This window comes from Rhinatrema bivittatum, chromosome 3 (assembly GCF_901001135.1).
Source record: "Rhinatrema bivittatum chromosome 3, aRhiBiv1.1, whole genome shotgun sequence".
NCBI lineage: Eukaryota > Metazoa > Chordata > Amphibia > Gymnophiona > Rhinatrematidae > Rhinatrema > Rhinatrema bivittatum.
In genome coordinates this window covers 484,965,193-484,991,428 of record NC_042617.1, presented here as the reverse complement: position 1 = coordinate 484,991,428, position 26,236 = coordinate 484,965,193, and the positions used below count along the sequence as shown (strand labels likewise).

The 26,236-nt window shown below is 41.4% G+C and overlaps 1 protein-coding gene across 1 annotated transcript in view; it reads left to right on the top strand.

Moving 5' to 3' along the window:
* CD2AP (CD2 associated protein) overlaps positions 1-26,236 on the top strand; it is a 387,343-nt gene that overhangs the window by 39,592 nt on the left and 321,515 nt on the right. The window contains 1 exon segment of the mRNA XM_029596051.1: positions 4,481-4,641. Within this exon segment, the coding sequence (XP_029451911.1) occupies positions 4,481-4,641 (161 nt within the window).

The window sequence follows — 26,236 nt, the reverse complement described above, 5'->3', positions numbered from 1 at the left end:
GGTAAACAAATAAGCATGGGGTGTAGCTTGCTTATTGCGGCGGTTACTTCCCCTACTACCCATAACTAATCAAGCTTGATATTTCACTTGGTTGCAGCTCCATCACTGCTCTCTACATTAATGGTGGGGGTGGAAGGGAATAGAACCAAAGAGCTAAGAGAAACAGATAAGTATGAGAAAAAAATGTGGAAGCTTGCTGGGCAGACTGGATGGGCCGTTTGGTCTTCTTCGGCCGTCATTTCTAATGTTTCTATATGTTTCTATGTTTCACTGTGGAGCCCTGGGTGCGGCAACGTTGGTGTCATAGATGTGATCCATCGCTTATGAGTGACAGGACGCTATTGGCATCGGGGGGGGCTGATTCCACTGTGGGCACCAGTGGATGCAGTCAGATGCTGCAGGACACAGTCTGTTACCATGGACTTTCCTTCTGCCTTTATGCGACAGAAATGGGTGGGTGAGCCATTCATGGCCCCCCAATTCAAGGGCTGCGATCAGCCTCTTCAAGCAATTGTCAGGTACCATGGGAGTAACGCTGCCCACCACTAGGGACAGCCATAGTCCTGAACCCAGCGGACTTGGGAACGCTGTGGGTCACACTGTACAAGTTGACTCCATTAGGAGTTAGTGCAACAATAGAGCAAATCATACGTGGTTGGGTATGGCTGGGATCATCTACTTCTCCAAGGTGCTGATGGACAGCATTTCTCTGTCTGTGCTGTGCAGAGATTGCAGGACAGCCAACGTCACATCAAGGTATTGGCTTCCTCATCAGTTTTGCACCTTAGGGCGCACTGGGACACTAGCGAGGAGGGCACAAATGCACACTTTCAGATTGATTTTTGGCAGTGCACAACCGCAGACTCTAGCAGATGGTGTTTGGTTCCTTCTGTTCCTTGGGATTCTACCCACAAGTGAGGCAAATGGGTGCACATGTGTACCACCATCCGCAGGATGGGGTACTGCTGCATGAGTACTGGTCATTGTACTTTTAAAGCAGAGTGCACTCTTCTTCCAGTTGTCCTCCTAGTGCAGGTGTGTGTGTGTTTCCCTCATCAAACCTTGCAGCGGTTTGATGTACCCAACGTCCCTTGTAATATTTCCCAATAAACAAGTGTGGTTTTTGCAAATGCATCTGGGCCCGATAAGTATTGCTGTATCCTTAAGTTTTGGGAGGGGGTAGTCATGTCTATAAAGGCAAAGAGTACATTCCACAATTGCAAGTAATTCATAAGCATTTACGCAGGAAGTTAAAAATCAAAACGAAGAGACTCAAAGGTTTGGAACTGCCTATCTTCCCACAATTGGACTAGATTACATAGGCCACAATCTCTCCTTTTCTTAAGAACTGGAGAGAAGGTGAGACCCAACACAAATGAAGTTTCCATAAATAGGGGCAAGCAGCGACAAAGTTTCTCTTATCCCCAAATATCTCTGGACAAGCTTCCAAACCTTAAGAGCGTGTGCCAATATATAGTCTCTCTTCTTTGTGAAGAAGAGTATGTGGAATAAACAGCAACATCAAGTCAACGACATCTGACTGCAGTTGCTCTAAAGGTGACCACGCCGCTTCTTTATGCCTAAACTAGATCTTGAGTGGTAATAGCCGGGCAGCCCAGTAGTACATTCTGAAGTGCCATCCCACCCTGCTTCTTAGGAAGCCACAGCTGAATCAGTTTGATACGTGCTTGATTGTTTCTATATAAATCTAGAAATCATACCATGAAGGTTGTCAGATACCCTCACAGGTTCATCACAAGGGACATGTTGGAACAAATATAAAAATTTTGTAGGATCTTTATTTTAACTAGATTTATTCGCCCAGCCCAAGAGATCGGTAAATCTGCCCACTGTGGCAGATCATTCTGTTTTAAACTAATAACTATCATAGTTTCTAGTGAAGAGATGCCTAAAGTCTCTAGGTATAGAGTCTCCTAGATACGAGAAAGCCCTCATTTACTATATGAAAACCTACCATACATGCGGGAAACAGCTGATCTAGAGCCAATGAGAAATATTTCCGATTTACCATAGTTGACCTTATAGCCTGACAAAGCACCAAAATTCTCTAGTACCGCCATCTGGACTGGGCCAGAGACCCGCGGATTTGACAAAATCAGACCATCTGTATATAGGGATTATAGTATGCATATTATCCCCAAGTTGAAAACCTGTGATGTCAGGCTGCTGACGGCTCTATGGCTAGGTCAAAAAGCAGCAGGGACAGCTGGCACCCCTGCCTCATTCCTTGTGCAATGTTAAAAAAAAAAAAAAAAAAAAAAAAAAAGGGGGGGGGACGACAACACCCTATTTATTAAGAGGCAGGCTCTGGGGGTCACATACATGGCACTCACTGCAGAAATCTTTCTGGTAATTTCACATGTCTCAAAATTGCAAACACAAAAGGCTAAAATACAATCGAAGGCCTTCTCTGCGCCCTGTTCTCCTCTTTAGGAACCCTGAGAGATAGTTTTATCTCACTCATTTCCAAAGCTGGGAAAGATGTAGCCGATTACAGTTTTTATCACCTTATCACGTTGCTGAACTCAGACTTGAAAATATTAGCTAAAAATCCTGCAGCTTCGCTTATAAAGTGTACTTCCCTTTTTGGTGCACCCGGACCAGACTGGTTTCATTAAGGGACGTGTCTCTACGGTCAATACCAGGCGTCTCCATGATATGCAAGTTTATCTCATGCATAGTCATTGTGGATATCCTGAAAACCTGATTGGTTGTGGGGTCCCCACAACAGGTTTGGGAAGCCCTGACCCAGCTAAAGCTAAGCTCCATTATGAACTTGGTGGGGTGGGGTTATGAGGCAATATGTGGAAGCTCTTGCACATACTCAGAGCAAAAGCATTTGAACTAGAAGAGAAGGTTCTGTTCTGTGCAGACAGTTGATCTTACCTTCACATCATGGCTCATCTACTCTGCTGTCTACGGAGAGCTCCATTTATAGTAAGCAAACTTGCAGAATAGTGTGAGGTATAAAAAGTACTTGAAAAAGTTATTGCATTAATTCCTAGGTTTAATTTTATCCTGAAATCACATTTAAAATGGAAAATGTCTCATGTAAGAGATCAGCTCAAAATGCTAAACTCAAATCCCTTAAAATTATGTAGGGAAGGCATATATTAAGAAATGTAATCCCTGGGTTGATAGTCCTGGATAAAGGTCCCAGGAACCACACCTCAAACAGTCTTTTAAGTTCTTGTCTTCCCATTGTGGTTAATTTATCTGAGTTTCCAAGATTACCTGAATGAGAGGAAGAATTATTTTCTAGGCCCTATGCATTTCATTTAGTAAATCTGAAATGAGTCATTTATAAACAGCACTAATAATCACAGCAGCAATAATCACGCTGGATACATTGGATGGTTTTCAACATAATTTTACTGATAGATGTAATGGTTGAAAGTTCTTTACAGCTTTAGTTTCAACAGTTGATATCACAAATTCAAAATCTTTAAGTAGATTTGTGGCCTACCTTGTTTCCATTAAATTTTTAGATTTGATTTAATTTCAATTGAAAAGTCCACTTTCTTCTCCTTTCTAATCAATGTTAATGACGTTTTTAAGCTCCCACCTAATTATTAGGGAAATGTCTTTTAGGTCTATTTAGTAATTTCATAAACTAAGTCCAATTATTCATGCCTCTCTTTTAGTTCTTCTCTTCTTTACTCATGGTATTTGTTGAGCACCTTTTTTCTCCTTGAGATGATGAACCTAGTGATAGGTTCAAACATACTCCTCCTTTCACCTTCACTTTCTCATATAGGAATGGATGAAAATCCACTCCTCTTCAGAACTCCTTACAGTTCACCCGTGCTCTGACTCCTTAGGTTACATATATTGAGCATCTAGGTGAGTACTCATGCCTTTGGAAAAACAAGACTCATAAAGGGTAAATCAAAACATGAAATGAGGGTGGAAAAAAACTCCTAACTCAAGATACTCAAGTTAGGTTTCTAGACATGGTCTGCACGGTTTCAGAGAGAGGCCTTCAAAACAGTAAAAGCTTTGTCTCCTTTTCTGAACCTAGGACTCAATCCAGAGACCCCAGAGGCCTTCCTCCTGAAAAATAGACACAAAAAAAGGGAACAGTCATGGACAATACTGTCCGTGGAAGGGCAACTATAGATTCCATACCCTATTATAATGGCAGGAGTTTATATACTCTAGGAGCATACCATTTCAGGCTCCACATGGGGGAAGCTACAAGCCCACCCTAACTACCTTTGTTCTGTCCCCACACCAATGGAATATTACTCTTAGCTACTGGTACTCTGGAGATCTGAGGGAATCTCTACATAAAAGATTGTAAATTGCCATAGAAGAAAATGAGGTTAGTATAAATGCTGAAAAAGGTACTGCTTTTCCATGTCCAAAATCTATTAAGTAGGTGGTATTATATTTTACTAATATCAAATGTTTGGTGTGAAACTTAATTTGCTTCTTTTTTTTTATTTTTTTTTTACAGTTGAATATATTGTGGAATATGACTATGATGCAGTTCACGAAGATGAGCTGACGATTAAAGTTGGTGAAATAATCAAGAACGTGAAGAAATTAGAAGAGGAAGGATGGCTAGAAGGAGAAGTAAATGGAAAAAGGGGCATGTTTCCTGATAATTTTGTTAAGGCAAGTAGTTTGTGTTATCTTAAAAGATGCTGACTCACATTGCAAATTTTTTTTTCTCAGTAAAACACTTTTGCTTATTTTTTTTTCCTTCCTGCTAGACCAGTCGTCATATATGAGATTTCCCTTTTCCATGGCCAACAGACAGAGGATGCACCTCTTTTTTACGATCTCACTGTGGACTATAAGGGAGGGGTGGTCCTGGCCAATACCAGTAGTAGTCAGTCTTTGGCAACTGCGGGATATGTGAAGAAGACTTGCTCCCAGAGCCAGGGTGCAGCCCAGCCTGGTTGAGTTTTTGTTCCTGATCCATCAACGTGCCTCTAAGATTAATAAATAAATCTCAATACCGTTACTATTCTCCTTTCCCTTTCTTCTCCAGTTTTCCCCCATCCCATCATCCCTCCCATTGTTATCTTTGCAATGATCAGCAAATGTTTCTGTATTCTGTTTGAATCTTGTAAACTGTGATGGCTGCACCGAATGACGGTATATAAAACTCAATAAATAAATAAACATCTAGGGGTTGATTTTTCCCCAGTGAAAGCATTCTCCCAGGTTCTGACCTGGAAGGCTATCCCAGTACCCTTAACAGCCTGCAGAGCCTCCAGATAATGATGGCCATCCCAGTACCCTTAGAGGCTTCTGGAGTCTCCAGAGAATGGTTCCTGGATCCTTGAACCTGGCAGCTCATTTAAAAAAAAAAAAAAAAAAAGCAGCAGCTCGCCTTAGTAATTAACTTCCAGCTGCACAGCAAGACAGAGAGCCTGGCTGCTCTCAGGAATGCCTCAAATGGGCTGCCTGCCCCCACACCCTCTGTATCATCTTGTAAACCGCAGTCCTTAAAGAGAGAGTATGTAATTTTCAGCCCTGCAGTGTTAGTGACTGTTTAATGAAGGTGGGTTTCACATGGGTTTTGAGAATGCTTTAGCTGGGGAGCCAAGCAGGTGCCCATCCCTGCAGGTTCCTTCTGCCTGATGGATAGCTTAGCAGTGTAACTCTGGTGGAAAACTATAACTTAGTCTCAAGCTAGAGAAATACAATCAAGAGCAGAATTGTTGTTTGATCCAGGGCAGATAGCACAGGATCAGAACAGGTCAGGACTGTGTGGGGAAAGAGCACCTTCTGCCCCTTGTAGGCATGCTGGAAACCAGTTGCTCTAGGAGATCTGGAGAAAACTCACACCCTCCAGAGGCCTAAGAGGGCAACAAGGATCTCTGGCAGGGATCCTGTGCCTCAGAGTTTATATGTAATTTCCTTTCACAATTACCTGTAAACCGACATGATGTGTCCTACGAATGCCAGTATATAAAAAGCGTTAAATAAATAAATGTCAATGCACAAAGCTTATTTAGCCATGCAAGGACCTATGCAGTCTAGCATCTCTGGTATAACCTTTACTCCTAGCGACAGCAGGCAAAGGGCCAAGGGAAAAGTCAAGAGTCCTCTTCAAGGGGATGCTCAAGCTCCTAGGCCAAAGGGACAGATGTAGAATTCTTATCACCCCTAGGGACTTGATGCTTTCTTTCCTCCACCACCTGTAAGAGATTGTTAAAGGGTAGCAGAGGACTGTCCTCTGCTGAATTAGATTCAACAGAGCTAGAAGGTAGCAAATCTTAGCCATCCTGCTGCCCCTAAATGTTTTATGCACAAGGCTGCCCAGGCTTCAGGGAAGCGTCATGATCTGGAAGAAAATCGCCCCATAACACTGTTTCCCCTAAACTGCACACGGATGCATACACATATAGGTCATGAATCCAGCATACATAGCAAACAATGCGCACAAGGAATCCTGATATTTGGATTGTATTGGCGTGTAGTGCACAAATTTGAACTCTGCTTAAAAAAAAAAAAAATTGCATAAAAGAAAATGTGTGCATGTATAGCCTTTTAAAAATTAGAAGGAACATTGCCCCTGTCCTCCCTGGAGGAAGAGGGGAAATGGACATCGGATGATTATGGCACCACCATAATATGTCTGTCTGGAAAGAGGATCTAGCAGCCCTCATTTCCAGTATAGTGACTGCTCTAGGGATGACACTCCTGCAAAAAAAACAAAACAGCAGAAAGGGATCACTTCCTTCAGGAAACTAGGAAGCCACCAAGGTTATTCCTCTTGTATAGCTCACTTAGAATAATGATCCTTACTGAATTGATACCCTGAAAGGGGGCCAAAGAGAGAGAAGAGTATTCAGAAAAGCTTCCCCTTGCCGCAGGAAGAAAGGAATAGCCTCCACAGAAATTCTTGAGCAGATGCTTGGTCTTCGCACTTATGCTCAAGTTTGCCATTTTGGTAGAAGGGGGTTCAGCAATGAAGAACCCCAAGACAGGAAATTAGAGGAACCCCTTAAATGGGTCTTTATAACAAAGACAGTGGTTTTGCAAATCTCTGTTTGCAGAAAGCTATGTGGTCCAAGCCACTTGGAGTTGGGATCAGCAGTTCCCAGATTGCCCAGAAATGGCTTGGATGGAATCAACCTTAGTGTTTTTGGCTGAACATAGGTGCACCTTGATGAGGATGTCCTCCAGGGATCTGGCTTGAAGGGGCCTCTCACAAGAGATGGGTTTAAAAAGAAAAAAGGTTCCGTTTCCCCAGTATTGGACCCAAAGAAGGACCAACAGATACCCACATGTTCCCTATTTCTGGATGGCAGAGGCTGTGGTCAGTGATAGTTTTGGTGAGGCTGAGAGAGAGTACCTTGCAAAATTGGAGCTCGAGGAAGCCTACTCTCATATTCCCACCTGAGTGTCTCATCAAGAACCTAGTAAGATCCTGTGTATCAGGCAAACATGCCCATAATCTAGTGCAGTGGTTCCCAACCACTGTTATGGTGGCAGTGCATGAAAATTTTCTCTCATGCATATTCATTGTGGATATCCTGAAACCCGACTGGCTGGGGGGTCCCCAGGACAGTGTTGGGAATCACTGATTTAGTGCAACTTCACCCTTGTGGCAGCCCCCATAACCTTCACCAAGGTTGTGGCAATAGTAGCAGGGCATTTTGGTGCTCCCTTAACTAGACATCTAGCTTATAAGGGCCAAGTCAACCACCCCCCTTTTTAGTTAGGCTGGGTTGTGAATGTTCAAAGAGCAGTTTAGAACTTTCACAGGTGCTAGAGTTCCTGGGAGCTTGCCTGATGAAAGGCATGGGTGGGTGTGTTTAACACCAAAACCTAAGCATAGAGGTAAATAACACTTCATCTTACATCTTCATCAAAGCATGTTTTATTACACATGTTTCTTAAATTTATAAAAAATTACCACCGGGCTCCCTGAAATAACTAACAGTGATGAGAGACAGAAAGAAAGAAAAAAAAAAAAGTGAAAGAATCCATCTGGAACTGAGGGGAGGGGCAGTGTGTGATCCTTGATTGGGAGACCCGCCCCCTCTGTCACTGAGGACTGTAATGGACATTAAAAGGCGCCAGAACACCAGGCGTCACGCGCCGAAGGGGCGCAACAAAGGGGCACTCCCCTTTGAGCACCCCTTCATGCATCCCGTAGTGTTAGCCATTCCCCATGTTCTTTTATATCCCTTGTTAACAATCCCCATATTTAAATGTTTAATGTATTTGACAAAGGTAACGCATGAGTTCCTGCAAATTTTGTTTAAATGTAAACCGATGTGATATGTAAAAGCGAACATCAGTATATAAAAATAAATAAATATAAATAAAAGGTCAATAAAACAAATGTATGCTACATGTCACAAAGGCAAAATATATCCATAAGGTGCACAAACTAATCGCTGTAACCTTTTTATTCAAAAATTTCCCAAAATCTCCAATTCACAATCCATCTCGCCCATACATCAGTCATACCCATTTACACCTTTCATGCAATCATCCAACCTCACTATTCCACAAAATTTAACCCATTAACAAGGTTCCTTGTTTCACCCATAAGGGCTTCTTCAGGGGATATTATCACTAAGGTGAAATCACAATTTGTAAATATTCCTCATTTCAACATGACTCAGAATCCAATGATGCTTCATAACTTATTCCTCCCGTTTGGACTATTAATCCTCAGGCATTGTACAGCGATCTTTCATGGCATCCATTTGGATTATTTCAATTATCAGATAAGTATAATTTAACCTTTTTATTTTGCTCAATCTTTTTTTTTTTTAAATCCATTTTTTTGCTGCTTTTTTTTTTTTGTCTTTTCTGAATTTGTCTACCAAAAATTAAGTGCCCAAGTGTTCTGGCTTCTGAGATTTTTCCAGTTCTGCCTGTATATAAATTCTTGCTTCTGCAAGATGTTTTCCTGGGGTGGGAAAACTATGGTTTTCTTAATAAATCTATGCCTTTCTAGTAACTTAGTATTTTGTGGAAGGAATATTTTAAAATTGTTTAACTATTATTTTGGATAAAACAAAGGATGCTTGACTTTGCAATTAGTTATAAAACACTCAAGACAGTTCTAGTAATTTTTGTCTTCTTTTTTTTTGAGGTCAGAAACACTTACTTTGTCAGAGTTGAGATGGTTGCTTGCTGATGGACTCATTCTATACTTCATGGGAGAAGGGGAAACAGGGCCTGATGAGATGCTGCCCTATGTAGTGTTGGCCATATTAGTCTCATGCTGTAGTCACTCTCATTTACTTCCAGGAGAGGGTAGATTGTTAGGCTAACTCTTTTTTATTATTAGACTAGTAGTAAAAACCCGTCCACAGAAGGGGAAATTCTGTGAAGTGTAGAAAGTCTGTAATTGAGATGTGTGGTAGTGTGTGTGCATGTGGTATTAAAGAGGGGATTGGACAAGTCAGAGAGAGGGTCAGAGCTGGAGAGTGTTCAGCCAGAGAGTTGAGTGGTGCTCATTTTCCATATGTCGTTGTAGAGTGCATTGGACAATACAGAGTGGAGTTGGAGGGGGCAGACCTCAAATTTTCATTCAGAGAGAGAGAGGGGGCAGAAGTCAATTTTGCATACCAGTAATGTAGCACAGGGTAGCTTTCCTCTTTATTATAGTTAGGTTACAATTGTAAGTTGCCTAATTTAGGAGGAATCTAGATGGTGTATGACTGTCTAAAAAAAACACAAACATATACAATTCATAAAATTATCCAGGCATACCAAAACATAAAGCTACACAGACAAAACAATGCTATAATCCACTGGGCAAGTGTATCCCAATGCTAGAAAGTTACCATAATAATGTAGAAAATGACTCTAGTTGTATAACTAGTCTGCCCAGGGTAGTAACTGCTACTCCGTGCAGGTTCTCAGTTAAACAGAATTCCCCTTTTAATCATTTCCATCCTTTAGCCATTAGGGGGTCTCTGTGTTTATCCCATGCCCTTTTGAATTCCATTACCGTTCTTGTCTTCACTTCTCTTCCGGGAAGGCATTCCATTCATCCAACACCCTTTCTGTGAAGAAATGTTTCCTGATGATTCTGAGTCTACCCCCATTGGAGCTTCATATTATGTCCCCTAGTTCTACAGCTTTCTTTCCAATGGGTAAATTAGATTCTTGTTAATCATTTATACATTTAGGGTATTAAGTCTGTATCATACCTCCTCTTCCTCCAAGGTAATACATCTTTAGGCCTTCAGTCTCATCTCGGTAGTCTTCTGGTACAGACCCACACTATTTTGGTCACCTTTCTCTGGACTGCTTCCATCTTGTCTCCATCCTGCTTGAGATGGTCTCCAGAGCAAACACTTTTTTTTTTTCACATCAGCAATGAATCAGTGACAGCTGAAAACCGCTGAAAACCACTAAATACCAATAAAATGCTTTTATCACCTCTTACCTAGACTTAAAAACAGATACTGTGGAACTAAAAGCAATACTTTTGTGGAAAATTTCTCACTGACATCAGATCTCTGCAGGTGGTCTCAAGTGGCCAGTTTTTGAGTACCATGACCAGGTTGCAATAATTTGCTTCTGGGTCTTTTTATCAGTCATCAGACGTTTGCATTTATGTATTTAAAAAATGTATATACTGCTGCAAGCAAAGTTCAAAGTGATTTACATAAAAGCACAATAAAAACATACATCATAATTAAATTAAAAATAACCAGAAGTTCAAATCAATAGACTGAGCTAAGCACTCATTTCTCAAAAGCCAAACTGAATAGGAAAACTGGTTTTGATACATATCTTGGTTAGACATCTGGGTATGCACGCAGATGATCGGGAAGACTATTCAATAAAATTGGACCGGCCACACACACAAGCCCTTTCATGAGTTTCCGATAAGTATGCTTATTTAATAGATGGAACAAATAGCATTCTGGACTCAGAGGAGCGCAGCGTATGCTGTGGATTGTATATCTTCAGAGCACAATTCAATGTATAATCTACATGATCCATGAATTTGTGAGTAATAGACCAGGTTTTATATTTTATTCTATCTTCAGTAGGAAGCTAGTATAACTGATGCAGACAGGAGTAATATGGGTCCTATTTCTTGAACCTGTCGGAGTGTGCACAGGTACATTTTGGCACCCTGTAGGTCTCTGATAGTAGACTGATTATTGTAACTCCTTATATTTGGAGTTGCAATAATCTAGACCACAAAAAACCTAAATCTTGTAGGACTGTCCTGAAGTCTGCGGGCTCAAGTAAAGGCTTATTGTTTCGCAATATCCTCGATGTGTAAAAGATTACCTTTGCTACTGCATTTACCTGAGGACATAAACTTAAATTAGTCTAACACCCAGACATTTGGTAAGATTAGAAATTTCATATCCCTCAAAAACAAATTTAAAAGCATACCTGCTTTATCAAATCAAAAGAAGTCCTAGCAAAAGCTTGAATATCCTCAGCATAGAGCTGATAGTGCATACCCAGAGTGGATGGAACATGGCAAAGTGGGACAAGATAAATGTTTGTGTCGCCAAAAGAGCGGACTCCTGTGGAATCTGTTTGTTTTATGCCAAGAAGAGGTAGAAGAACATGATAGATATATATCTTTCCAAATTCCTCCATTCCATATTTGTCCTGACCATGGATGATTCCAACCTGGAGTTGGGGGTCTTGTGTAGAGGGACTCTGTGCACAAGGCCTTTTTGGTCTGCATGGAAAAGCTTCAGCAAATAAACTTTCTATAGCAAAGGGCAGTTTGGTTCGCTCTGAACACTTTTAAAGATTGATTGACCAACTAAGTGATCCTGCTCCAGACTGCCAAACATATAGCAAGTTATTACATCAACAAAAAGAGTGTAGTATTGTACCTCCTTTGTGGGGACTGGGCTATTTCTTAGGTGGTGATCCTGAGAGCCACATATCTGGCAGGTATGGTGAATGTCCTTGTAGAAAGATTGCTGACTTCTGGAACTCCACAAATGGTATCTAGACTGGGGGTGTGTTGGGTAATCAAATAAAATATTCTGTGAGTGGGGCACATCTATGATCTGTTTGTGGAACAGGAAGGTCCTACTCCTTCTGTTCCAGAAAAGGGAAATGAGGCAAACTAGCGTCTGGTGCCTTTGCCCTCAGTTTGGAGCAAGGACAAACTGTCTATGCATCCTCCAATTTACACTTGTTGCAAAGACTTTGTTGAAGCTAAGAAAAAAACAGGGGACCATGTTTCTCATAGCCCCCTTTTGGCAGAGATGGATTTGGTTCTTTCTCCTGAGGGAGATGTCCAAGAACTGGTCAGGCTGTGGAATTAGCTCTCATCATTCAGGATCAAAGGTGGTTGTGCTTTCATGTCATCACATCCTTAGCTCTCATAGCCTGGATGTTGAGAGGGTAACACTGCAGTCCCTCGATCTCTCAGAGGCTTTGTTTTGTGTTCTATGAGTTTCAAGGAAGGAATCTACTAGGCAGTCTTGTGGACAAAAATGAAGATATGATTTGTTCTCTGAGCAAAAGGCCTTGGACCCATTCTTCTGCTCCACACAAAAGCTGCTAGATTACCTTCTACCTTTATCCAGGTCAAGTCTCAAGACCAGCTTGGTAAGGGTTCATCTCTGTGGAGGTGACCTTAGTACCAAGATATAGAAGGTAGACTCCTTTCTGTACAGCCTTTGGTTATCCGATCCATGTGGGGCCTGCTTAATTTGAAGGCTTCATCAGGCTGCCTATTGTCATGGAACCTTAATGTGGTACTGACCTAGCTGTGGCAAGAAGTGCCTTACCTGAATGGTCATGTTTTTGGTGGCAATAACTTCAATGCACAGGGTCAGTGAGCCTCAGGTTCTAACTTATTCTCTTTGTTACCCTAAGTTTTATCACAAGAGGGTGGTTCTGCATACCCATCATAAGTTTCTGCTCAATGTGGTGTCAGGATTCCATCTTAACTACTCAATAATCCTTCCCATCATTCTTTCCTAGGCTACATGTCTACCAAGGCAAATAAGCACTGCACAGTTTGGATTGCTTTTTAACCTGAAGTGGACTGAAGCCCATAGAAATTCAACCCAGCTTTTTGTTTCTTTTGTTAACAAACATGTTTGTAACAGAACGTACTTGATCTAATTGGCTAACAGATTGCAGATAGCCCAGGAAGACCTATATCTGGTGGGTTATGTCGAGGATCATAGCATCAGAGCCAAAGCAATTTTTGGTAGTCCACTCAAGATCAGCCTCCATGGAGAAAATCTGCAAGGCTGTGTCAGAGTGGTTCTCCAACAAGCAGGATTGAATTAGCCTACATGTCATCCGATAGTGCTGAATAGACCCTTCTCTCATGGCTCATAGAGCTTTTGCTTTACTGAGCATGTGCTGGAGTCCTGTGTGAGTGTTACCTTGTGAGCCCTTCAGTCTTTTTTTTTTTTTTTTTTTTTGGCTAAGCATCAGCATGAACATGTATGCTATCCTTGTTTTTTCTTTGTATTATCGCTCTCTTGGTATATTCAGTTTCTTAACTTTTTCTATTACTACACTTACTTGCTGCCTTAGTAGCCATCTAAACAGCATTTCTTAATGCAGTAAAATAAAAAATAAAGAAATTCATAGAAAATATGCAGCATTAAAAAGCCCACCATCAGTGGCTTTCAGAATTGTGTATGTGGTAAGATGTCCATCACTGATGTCTGACATTTTGTCACCTGTACCTGGTCATGGTTAGGTCCTAGTTTAGCTGCTACCAGTGTAACTGGAAACCTCTGCTCTCTCAGAAGTCTAGAGCCTGGAAGATAGAGAAACTGCATAAATCTCTGAAGAGCCATAGTCATTCCTCTTCCTAGAGCAGAACTCTTCTGGCTTCCTGAATGCTGAGTTGAGCAGAAGTTCCTCGAGTAGTCCTTTCCCTCATTGGAGCAGACTTGGGGTCCCTCCACTTAATCGGGATCAAGAATGCAGTAAAAGCGTCATTCTCAGGTATTGGCAAACCAGTCATGTGCACAACAGGGCTCGGACCAAAGATTAAAGAAAGTCCTATTCCTTGGAGCCAGTGGTGCCATCGGTGCTGAAGAAGCAGCACTGGCCCTCAGCACCAGTGGTGCTGTTGATGCCTTGAGCCTTGGAGCATGGATTGGCACTGTTGCATTGAGCCTTCTGATGCAAATTCTTCCTCACATTGCCAGTCTCTTCAATCCAATCAGGCAACATAGCAGGGGTGGAGAGAAATATGCGCCACTTACCTCCCCTTATCTCAAGGGCTATTTCCCCATTGAGGCTACGTGAGCAAGGGCTTTGCCTAGAGACACAAGATCCCATCTGTTCAGTTCTGCCTTTAATTTCTAACCAGCACCTCACCCCTGAGCAAGTATTAAAAGTTCAGAGGATTATCAAGAGGATGCCATCTTGGAATCTGAGGTGGATGTTCCACCCCTAATGCCTGGTACTCTCCCCCTTTGTGTGTGTGTGTGTGTGTGTGGGTGGGGGGGGGGGGGGGGGGGGGGATAGTAGAAACATTGAAATAATGGCAGAAAAGTTTCAAATGGCCTATCCAGTCTGTCCAGTAAGCTTATGGTAATATTTGCTGCGCCTTGTAGGTTACCCCATGCTTATTAGTTTCCTACATCGAAAAAGGCAGGGCCCTTGGTTGCTGTTTTAATCCAATTCTCCGTTATGCCTTGCCATTGAAGCAGAAAGCAATGATGGAGTTGCATAAACAGTATCAAGGCCTATTGGTTAAAGGGTAGCAACTGACACACCAGCAAGTTACACCATGCACTTCTTCAATTCCATCCATTAGCCTTTAGGGATCCACAATATTTATCCCATGGCCTTTTGAATTCTATCACTGTTTTTTGGTTTTCACCCCCTCCTCCGGAAGGGCATTCCAGGCATCTACCACCCTCTCCGTGAAGAAATATTTTCTGATGGTTCTGAGACGTCCACCCTTGGAGATTTTTTAGGCCGGTGAAGAAATCCTGTTTGACAGGAGTTTGCACTTGTGGCATCCCAGCTTCCTGCCTCTTAGTGGAGTGTTTCTGGATTACTTCCCCGTGGAATTAGCTGTCATTTTCAGCTGTTCCAAGCAGGCTGAGGGCTCTATCTTGGTGGGTAATTCCTTACTGAAATCAGCAGTGAGTTATTTGCTTGGGGTTGTTATACAACCTAGTGACTTGTGCTTACCCCAGCAGTCTAGCAGTCTGCCTCCTTGCGTTTTTCACTCCTTCTGACTACCAGTTGGAATTTTGGGGGGGCAGCTAAGGCATTTGTGGATTTCTTAGTGTATACCTGCAGGAATAGACACCAATTTTTCTCGATATTTTTGCCAGGCTCTGGCCAATACTGCCTTTAGCTTTTCTCACTTCACTAGTTTGCACTGTGTCTCCTTGCTGCATCTGAACTATCCTGTAGACAGGATGGATAGCCCTGCCCTTTGCACTTCAAAGCAGATTACTTTCAGGTACTGTAGTTATTTCTCTGTTCCCAGAGCGCTCACAATCTAAGTTTGTACCTGAGGCAATGGAGGATAAAGTGACTTGCCCAAGGTTACCAGGAGCAGCAGTGGGATTTGAACCTTGGTCTCCCTGGTTCAAGGACTGCTGCTCTAATCACTAGGCCACTCCTAAGCACTAGGGTTTGGGCTAGCGATCCCATTCAGGAATGGCCTTTCATCCCCTGAAATTCTTGATGCTATCCTCTTGGTCAGTTGTACGGTCTGTCAGATCCTGCCATTCTGTTTACTCTTCCAAGCATCACTTGGGTTTTCTGCCCATTATACCTTTTAGTCAAACACGGGCAACACTTCTGCAGAGACATTCTACCTGCTTGTCAGCGGACTGCGGTTTCTGGTGAGTTCTCGAGCCCCAGTTAGTTTTTCGGTTATCTTGTAATACTGAAGAAAACTGTGCGGCCTTCGTCCCAAGAGTACTCCTTGTTTTCATCTCTAGAATTTTTCCTGTATCCAGAAGGTTCTAGACCTATTGTCAGGGTTTCCTGATTCGAAACCCTGCTTGTAACGTTTTCCGTGATGTGGAGTATGTTTCTTGTTGGCACTTGCTACGCATCGGGGTTTGTGACTCAGTGTTTTCTATGGTTTTCTCTTTGTGAACCCAACTTTTTTCCTGCTTAGACCCCTTTTGTGGATCGGCGTCCTCACAGGCAAAAAGAGTGAGAGGTGGTGCTTTCAGCTAAGATATAGTTTCCTACTTAGTCTTGCTTGGACAGCCTATAGCTTGCGATTCATCCATGTGTGAGAACTACCATCATGCTTGGCCTTGGAGAAAGCAGAGTTGCTTACTTGTGACGGGTGTTCTCTGTGGACAGCAGGATGTTAGTCCTCGTGAAACTTGCCCGCCTCCTCTGGGAGTTGTTTTCTCCATGTATTAGCTATATTATGGAATGAGGGACTCTGCGTAGGGGGCAGGGTGACGACTACAGCTGCACATGCTCAATAGGGCATATTTGAAAGTTCTAGATTCTTTGAGATCAAAGTTCCATGCCTGGCTTCATCATGTCGCCCATGTGTGAGGACTAACATCCTGCTGACCTTGGAGAACACCTGTTACATGTAAGCAACTCTGCTGACACCCTCCCCTGCGCTGGGACTATGTATATTTTATTTGCAGCATCCCCTGCCAAGCTGGGGATCAGAGCATCTGTCTCAGGGATTAAATTTTGAACCTTCCATATGGCAATAGAGAGCACTATCTCTGAGCCATTGAGACAGCCCTTACTATTTTTTTCTGAGTTTTGCAATTTGATGTAAGCTGCTGTAGAGAACTATTACAGCAGGAACAGCATTAGCCTGGATAGAATGTTGCTTTGTCTGTACAGGTATACAGCTGCCCTTACATGTATAGCTGATACTGGCAGTTGCTTCAAGTCACCACGTGAACTTAGCACCTAGTGCACTTAATGTACCTTGCTCTCCACGCACACACACACATATGAAAAGGAGGAAACACTGGGTGTGCCTCAGCAGCTATGTCTGTGGACCTCGTAAGTGTACTTTACTTGTCTTCTATTGCTAAATAAAACAAGATTACAGCCTCTATTTTTAATGGATTCTCGTACTAACTTTTGAGGTAAGGACAGATGAAAAGTTATTAAACTATGTTCTGCTTAAAGTAATGAACTTGTAACTTTGAAATTTCAGGTTCAGGCTGTAGTATTGAATGTGTGGCAGAAAAAGGTTTTATTGATTTTTGTCTTTTTAAACAGTATATTTAGCATTTTTAAAGTTAATTTTTAACACTTGACAGCCTGGCTGTTAGTAATTATCATGAACTGAAAAGGGGTCTATTTGTAAAGTTAAGTAACTTTTTTTTTTTTGCCTTGCAGATAGTGTACTTTGTCAGTCCTGCTTTGGATAGTTTTGTATTAATGTGTTCCAAGAGTGCATTGTTAAATTTTTGTAAGTAAACATTTGATTGAATAATTCTTGCAATACCCTACTTTGTTAAAATGTTCCATTTCATGTATGTTTGTTTTGATGGAAGGTTTGATGCTGTGGCTGAGTCAGATTCTGCTTTGGAAAATGAGAACAGTCAAAAAGTCTGAGGCTGGCTATGACACTTTAATGGATTTTTTTGGGATAGAGATTTGTGTATGCATTGTTGTGACTCCTATCCCTTTCTTTACCTTTATGAAAGTGGTCATAAAAAAAAATTGTTAGGAGATAACACTGGATTGGCCCACTAATCTTTTCAAAGGAAGCATATTGGCAACTAACCTCAAGTTCATTTCCACTGCTATATGTAGCAGACCCAAGTTTAATTGTTGACTGATTTATTTTTCTTGCTGAGGTGGCACTTGCATTGTTTTGGGGTGGGGTCATCTGCTTTGAAAGTGAATGATACTTGAGAAGGCACTGTCAGGCCAATTCAGTACGGTGCGCTCAGGCGGAGTGCACAATTAGCACCCATTTGGATGTGCGTTTTCGACGCGCTATTACCCCTTATCCAGTAATAGCGCATCGAAAACGCACGTCCAACCCTTCCCCCCCCCCCCCCCCCCCCGAAACTAATAGCACGCTCAACATGTAAATGCATGTTGATGAGCCTGTTAGTCCCACTTGATACAGAAGGTAAAATGTGCAGCCAAGCCAAAGGCAGGAGTTAATTTCGGCCGGCACCAGGAAAATGTACAGAAAAGCAGAAAAAACTGCTTTTCTGTACACCCTCAGACTTAATATCATAACAATATTAAGTCTGAGGCCCCGAAAAAAAAAATCTGCCCATGGCCTGCGGGTTGGAAAGCAGATGCTCAATTTTGCTGGCGTCTGTGTTCCGAACCTTGGCTGTCAGCGGGTTCAACAACTGATGCCGTTAAAATTAAGCATTGGCAGTCAAACCTGCTAACAGCCGCCACTTCCACCAATAAGGAGGCGCTAGGGACGCGCTAGTGTCCCTAGTACCTCCTTATTAGCGCAGGCCCTCATTTGCATACTGAATCGCACGCCCAGGAGAACGGGCTCTCGCATTGGAGTGCTGGCTCTCCCGCGCATTTTACTGAATCGGCCCGTGTGTGTTCTAAATGAGCTGATAATCTGCCCCCTCAGCTCCAGAGGTTCCTTTAAATGGAAGGGAAATACTGTGATGCTATAGGCTTCCATATATATGCTTTTGATATCCCACCTTATAGTTCTTTGGGTGCTGATCTCAAGGGTTTTTTGAAATTGTTTAATTGGTTTGGTTGGCATTGGGTGATAGATAATCAGCTGAAGCCAAATTCTGATAAGTCTGAAGTCTTGTATATCAGCAATACGACCCTACCATTATCTTTGGACTAGATCTCACTGACTGGAACTCTCCTTATGCAAAAAAGTCTATAATTTGTGCATCTAATTTTGAAAACCATCTTAAATTTACAATCTCACATTATTAGAATCTCTAGAGTTGCCTTTTGACAACTATTGGATAATTAAAAAGTTGAAACCCTACTTTGAGTGTTTGCATCTGGCTATTCTAACATATGCACATGTGACAACCTGGACTACTGCATTACCTTATTTGTAGGGTTGCCCAGTAAGACTATGAGGTGGATGCATTTGGTCCAGAACATGACAGCACATATACTGGATAAATGTGGCTTGAGGGTCTGTATTACTCTAGATCTGGATCAGCTATGCTGGCTGACAGTTGCCAGCTAGGCTCAATTCAAGGCTTTATATTTAGTTTTTAAGGCCCTTAGTAGTTTGGGTTTTAGTTCCCTAAGGGGCCAACTCAATTGATAGATCCAAGCTAAGCACTTGAGATCTCATGATGATTGGCTGTTGTCTTCAACTCGGAGATCTTTAATTTAGGGTTGGTTATTTTTGGAAATTTGGCTCATAGACGCTGTATAAAATATGATTTAGCATAATAGCATTTGTCATAAGTCTCAGGGTATCTGCTAATCTTGCACCATTGATCATATCAGGAGAACCCCAATACATTTATTTAAAATATTTGCTTACTCCTATTCCCACAAAAGTGCCCAAAGCAAGTTACAGAGCACAGAATGTTTCAATAGTACACACGAGCATAACAAAATTGATATAAACACAGAAACAAAAACTACAGTGTGCTCAAAATTGTATATTAAAGCAAGAGCAACAGCATAACAAATACAGTAAGCCATTCTTTCACTGTCACTAAATATCAGGTTCACTGTTGGTAAGTGACAAATCCATTCCCTTAAACCATTTTCACTTGCTCATGATTTTGCTGAGAAGAGAGCCATATTTTCCTGAGATTTTGTTCATATGTTATATTGAAGGGGACTGGGCTAGCCAAATTTCAAACACATTGCTTTTGATATCTAGGGCAAAATAGAGGTATTTCTTTATTTTAAGTTGCCAATACAGTTTTACATTACTGCAGTTCAAAAACAGCCTAGAATTTTAAACTAAATTTCTACTCCATTAGAAATTGCTCTGAGATTTGACTTTTTCAATTTCAGTTCATAGAAAATTTATTTTAAAACTGTTCTCTGAGGACAAGCAAGATAGCAGCCCTCACAAGTGGGTGATATCCATTGGAGCTTGGCCTAGAAGTTTTATGTTAAAGTTTTTAGAACTTTGATTGCATCCTACTGGATATGGGTAGGCTGGAATTATTCCACACATGGACCCTCAGTTTGTTTTCTGTAGAGACTACCAATTATGGACTTTAATCTCCCATTAGTTCCTGAGATTTTTTCTTCCAAAAAAGGCGGAAATCGTTCCTTAGTTCCCTTAGTAGTCCTTAGGTATGGTTTTTCGATCATTTTTGATAACTGTTCATTCTGTTGTGTGCCATTGGTGCACCATCTTAGTACATCTAGGACCATTAACCTTATTTGCAGTCAGAGTCCTTTTAACTTTTACTTTCTATAATTTTTCATCAGGCCATGGATAAGTCTATCAGTGCTTTAAAGAGATGCTCTCTGTGTGACAGTGTCATGTCTATCATGGATCCCTATGATGTGTCTTGTGCCTGGAGGCATTGAATAATGTCTCAAGGTGTTTATGCATGACAATGATCCCTTAAGGGATGCTGCTACTGATTTGAGCTCATGGAGAAACATGGGTACTGTGAGTCCAGGCCATCAGCAGCGAAGGCATTGATGCCAAAGGACCTAGGAGATGCGAGTTGGACACTGGTAATGCACTAACATTAGAAGGCGATTAAACCCCCTTGACCTCGAGCATCAGAAAGGAACATAGAGACAGACTATTGTTTGACTCTTCCCGGTCAAATACCAAGGGTTTGGTCTCTTAGACTCTGGCATCAATCAAACATGAGGAAGCATCGGCATCTGTCTCCATCAATGCACAATGCTAGGAGTAGGAACATTCTGGCTGTGGCCATGAATCCCCTGAAGCAGTCCTGCAGAAAGAGCTCATCTTCTATGCAGTCCCAAGAACTGCGACAGTCTTCAGCTTCAGGGTTTCAGGGGTCTGCCGTCAGTAAACCTCTGGCTTCCCGAAAGACCAGTGCCCCCTCCTGCCTGCAACCTGTTGCTGGTATCAGCAATCTTTTGAGGAGGAGCTAGAATGAGAATCCAGCAGGCATTTGACAAGATTATGCTGAGCATCGGTGCCCTAGCAGAGTGCATAAGATGTAAACAGATGCCCAGCTGCTGCTGGAGTCTCTGCAGTTGTCTGGCAGCCTGATATCAATGTTAGTTCCTGGAAGGGAATCAATAATATAAATTGACTGCTCAGAGGGTGACTTCCAGGCCACTGAGGAAGGAAGCTTCAATACGCAGGAGTTGCCTGGGTTCCAGGCCCCAATAGACAAGTGCTTGCTTCTCTGAAGCCTTGTCTACAGGAAGGTCAGCATCTAGGTCTTCTCGTTCGGCATCAGGTTCGTACTTGGAATATTCCTGGTGGTGTGACTTATAGATCTGGAGATACTTGAAGCAGAGGAATTGACAGATCTCCCTTAGATCCTCCAGAAAGAAGGAAGTCCCAGCCTGAGGACCTCTGTCAGTTATGTACAGAGAATGGCAGAGTCCATTCCATTTCCTTTGGAGGATGAAACTAGAATCAAATGATTTAATATCCTCCATTCATGGAGTCTCCTAAAGAGCTGCAGGTGAGGATGTGAAAGAACCCCCTCTGTGTACCTCCAATTAATATGAAGGCTGGTAAGATTTATCTTATTCTGAAAGGTTCTGGAATAATAAAAGGACAGCTACTGCACTAAACGAAAGTGGTTAAATCTGCTCTCAAGAGAGCCAGGAGATCTAGAACGCATTCTTGATGCTCTTGGGGAAGGATTTGAGAACCCTGGATTATCCTGGGAGCAAAGTTTTCCGGGGAGGAATGCTCAGCGCTGACTTTGCTTCTTACCAGCTGTTCATGGGCCAGTATTTATTTAAAAAATATTTCTATGCCACGTCTCATAATGGTTTAAAAGAATGCCTTACATATTAAAAATTGTGTAGTAAATAAAACAAATACAAAAAACATATCTTTGAATGGTACAGAAAAAGAACATCTGCTATAGAATAATTCAATATGCTGTTCTCTATAGTTCAGCACTTTCCACTGCAAACTCTTCTCTGAATTACAAGGTCTTTAGTCCCTTTGTAAAGATCTTTGAGTCGCTTTGTGTTCTGAGATGTTCTGGTAAGGTATTCGAAAGGGCTGGACCAGCTATTGAAAAAGCTCTTTCCCTCACTTCACAGATATGTGCCTGTTGAACCTTTGGGACTTCTAATAGGCCTTTTTGAGACCTCAGGGTTCTGGATGGGGTATAAATATGGAGTCTAGAACCTATCCTTGGAGCATTTGTAGTGTTTATCGAATTTATCAATTAATATATCTTAGATTTAATTCTAGCATCAAACCAGGAGCCAGTGTAGATCAGGGAGTACTGGAGTGATATGGTCGTATCTTTTTGTGTCCAAGAGCAATCTGGCTTCAGAATTCTGTAGTAGTTGGAGCATAATGCCTAATAGTAAAGAATTGAGGAGGATAATGCCTAATAGTAAAGAATTGCAGTAAATCTGTCCCTGAGAAAATGAAAGATTGTAAAACTGTTCTGAAATCTTCCATGTATAGGAGAGGTTTTAGATGTGTTAACATGTGAAGTCACAACCGCCTGGACTACTGCTGGTAACCTGCAGTGAAATATATACAAAGCTGGGACTTCTAAATTCTTGGCATTTTGTGGTTACCAGCTTTTAGTACACATATGCACCCCCCCCCCCCCCTTAGGAGACATTTGAAGGGAAACTGGAATTGAAATATACCCATTGTTTTATTCCCCAGCGATGAAGATATTAATGAAATAATCTTTCTGTAATGTCTCTTTTTTTTCTAAAGTGCATACATCTTACTCAAAGATTATTTTTTAGTTGATAAATCCTAGGCCATGCTGATATCTGTCAACTAACCTGGTCTGATCATGCCCCAGTTTGGATTAAAATAGTGTATTAAGGGTCACACAGGGAATAGTTTCTGGAGGCTAAATGATAGCCTGCTAAACGATATATTTTTCCACCATGGTAAACAATAAGAGGTAACTACCAGTCAACAGGAATTTAAAGATAATCCCTCTCTTCACTTTAAATGTGAAATGTTAGAAAATAGATTGAAAGCTAAAAATTTGAGGTGGTTAAATTTCCCTTATACTGGTTTATTATCTGGAAATGAGTTTAAGAAATAAGCAGCTGGGTTGAATAAACAGGAGGGGGCTAAACAATTGGAATCTTTTATTGGTATATTAGAACTGAATGTTGTCGTCATAAATAAAAATGATGAGCTCTAGTCCAATCTAAAGTCTATATAGTGGAATTAGGTAAAGGTTAAACAGCATTGCTGATAGTGCTGATCCTTGTGGGACTCCAGTTTTGCTGTTCCTCACAGTAGAGATGTTGACACCTGAAATGATCTTTTACATAGGTATGAGCTAAACTATTTAAGGAGTGTACCTGATATCCCTAGTTCTTTTAAGCAGCCAATTAATATATTGTGATCTATGGTGTTGAAAGCAGCAAGACATCAAGAAGGATCAACAGATAGTCTTGACCACCATCAAAACCACGCCAAAACTTGTCTAGAGCAGGTAAGTGTCTCTGTACTGCTGTTTCTTCTGAAACCATATTGATTGGGAAACAATGTTAGCATCTTCTAGGTAATCAGTAAGGTGTGTGAGGATGAATGACTCAATAAGCTTTGACTAGAAGTACAAACTGGAAATGGGATGATAGTTATTTAGCATGTTTGGGTCTAATTTCTGATTTTTCAAAATAGGGCTTACAATGACCTTCTTAATTTCACATGGAAGAATTCCTTTTGATGGTGATAAATTCACTAAGTTGGTAAGAAATGGGGAAATCGCTTCCCTAACGGATTTTAGTAAATTAATGGAAATCTGGTTTAGTTTACAGAAAGTCAGGTTAAGTTTGGAAATGGCTTGCTGAACCTCAGTAGATGAAATATGAGTAAAATTGTCCCAACACAAATTGTTTGTGTGGTTATTACAAGCAAGATAGATATATTTATTTATTTAGCATTTTTATATACCGACTTTCCAATAACAGAATTACTATATATATATATATATATTTATTTATTTATTTATTTATTGTTTTTGTTATACTGAGTTTCATGATAGGCATCACATCAACCCGGTTTACAAATAACAAGGAGTGTAAAGCATAACGTAACGTAAAAAACAATATTTTCAATAAGAACCTTGAACTTTAAATACAGTGAATCAGAAAAAGGGAGAGGGAAAGTTACAAAAAACAAGGAAAATAAACTTGGGATGGAAGGGGAGAAATTGAACAGCACAATATTTACATTTCAGCCTATTGATACATTAGAATAGCAAGTGAAAAAAATAAGACTATAAAACGGTACATAGGTAATCAAATGAATAAATATGACACAGTTGTGAATGGTAATAGTATGATAAATATTCAGCAGGAATTAGTGAGAGAGGGTTTGAGGTTGGTTATATGGTTATATATGGAAGAAGATGCAGGAGGTGGCTAAGTAGCTTCCTCAGAAACAGCACAGTGACCTCTATTCACTAGTGGATAAAGGAATGGAATGTGGAAAACACATGGTTAGGTCAACTTTTGATGTTTTTGAGATGGCATCAAGAATGTCTACTGTGAGGATTGGTGTCCACGGACTCACCTGATTTCAGGCCTCAGACTTCCAACCTTTGGTTCAGGAAAGACTTGCTGACTTGTGCACAGCAAACATTTTGGAGATTGGGTTAAGCTGGCGCAGATCAGAGAGCATGGTGTAAATAGCAGCTCTTGCCTATTTCAGGGTTTCAGGTAAATGGTTGATCCTTATTGACTCATCCAGATGTGGCCAGTTTTTTGAAAGTAGTGAAACTTCTTCGTCTTCCCTTGCAGTTACTGCTACTCTTGTGGAGTCTTAATCTGGCTTTGGATTTCTTAGCTGACCCTACATTTCCACCGATGCATAACCTGTCTTTGTGGTTACTGACCTTGAAAACAGTGTTTCTTGTGGTGATTTTTTTCTGCACATAGAATATCCAAGCTGCAGGTCTTGCTAGATAGGAGCTGTTCCTCCGAGTGACTCCAGGGACAATTCAGCTGCATACTGTTCCTTCCTTTTTCCAAACATAGTCTGATTTTTCACTTGAATCAGTCCATTTCCCTGCTGTGTCTGGATAAGGAAAGAGATATGGAGGAACTTTTCCGGAAGACGGATCATCTGTTTGTCCTCCACTATGGAAGTATTGGGGCAAGCCGGCTTTGCGGGCTACAGTAGCTCACTGGATTAATAAGCTAGTCACTGGCACTTATGTGGATACTGGAAAGCAGTTATGAGGTCCTATTAGGGCTCAGGAAGTGTCATGGGTGGAAGTTAGATTGTTGTCTCTCATCGACCTTTGCTGAACTGCGATGTGGTCCTCATCCACCTTTTCCAGGTATTATCGTCTGTATATGCAGGCCCGGGAAGATGCAGCTTTTGAAAGTGCAGTTTTAACAGGACCGTGGACAGCCTCCCTCCCTATTCAGGAATAGCTTGGGTATATCCCACTGGTTCTGAATTCATCTGTTTGGATGCTACAAAATGAGACAATGCTTATCTGATAATTTTTCTTTAATATAATCAGATGAATGCAGCTTCCTGCTCTTGGCTGCTGAGTGATTGTGATATGGTCCTTCTTCATGGCTACGTGTTCCACGGGTTACTGGTGTTAGTCCTGTCCCTAGACTAGTGTTGATACATTCTTTGTCTGAGCTCAGTGTTTCCTTTTGGCTGAGTACTGAAATGGTTATTTGATATTAATCAAGTTTTTGCTAGTCTGTCCACAGTTGGCTTTTGAAGAAAATACTGGCAGGCTGATGTCACTGCAGGGGTATATGTACTGTGATGTCAGTTTGCTCTGCCTCCATCTGCTGGTAGAAGTGCATAACACACTGGTTCTGAATTCGTGTCTGGTCTAAAAAGGAAATTATCAGGTAAGTAGTAATTTCTCATTATCTCCAGTTATTTCCCTTGTTCCCTTAATGCTATCTTTTGTATTTATCCTAAGTATGTTTAAATTCTGTCACTTAGTAGGTGATTCTAGTCATCCAGACTTTTTGCAGTAAAGAAGTGTTTCCATGCATTTTCTTTGAGCTCTCTCCATCTTTTCCTGTGGAAAATGCTACCACCTTTTACTTTGGTGAAACCTAGTAATTGTTTTGGTGTTCTCTGATATCTTCCATTTCCCTTTTATCTGCAGAGATTCAAAACTTTTTCTCCCATAATTACCTGCTGTGGACATATTTACTGCCATTTTTCCCAAATAATTTGCTTTGAGGAGGGGGCAGCGATGAACATACGTGGACA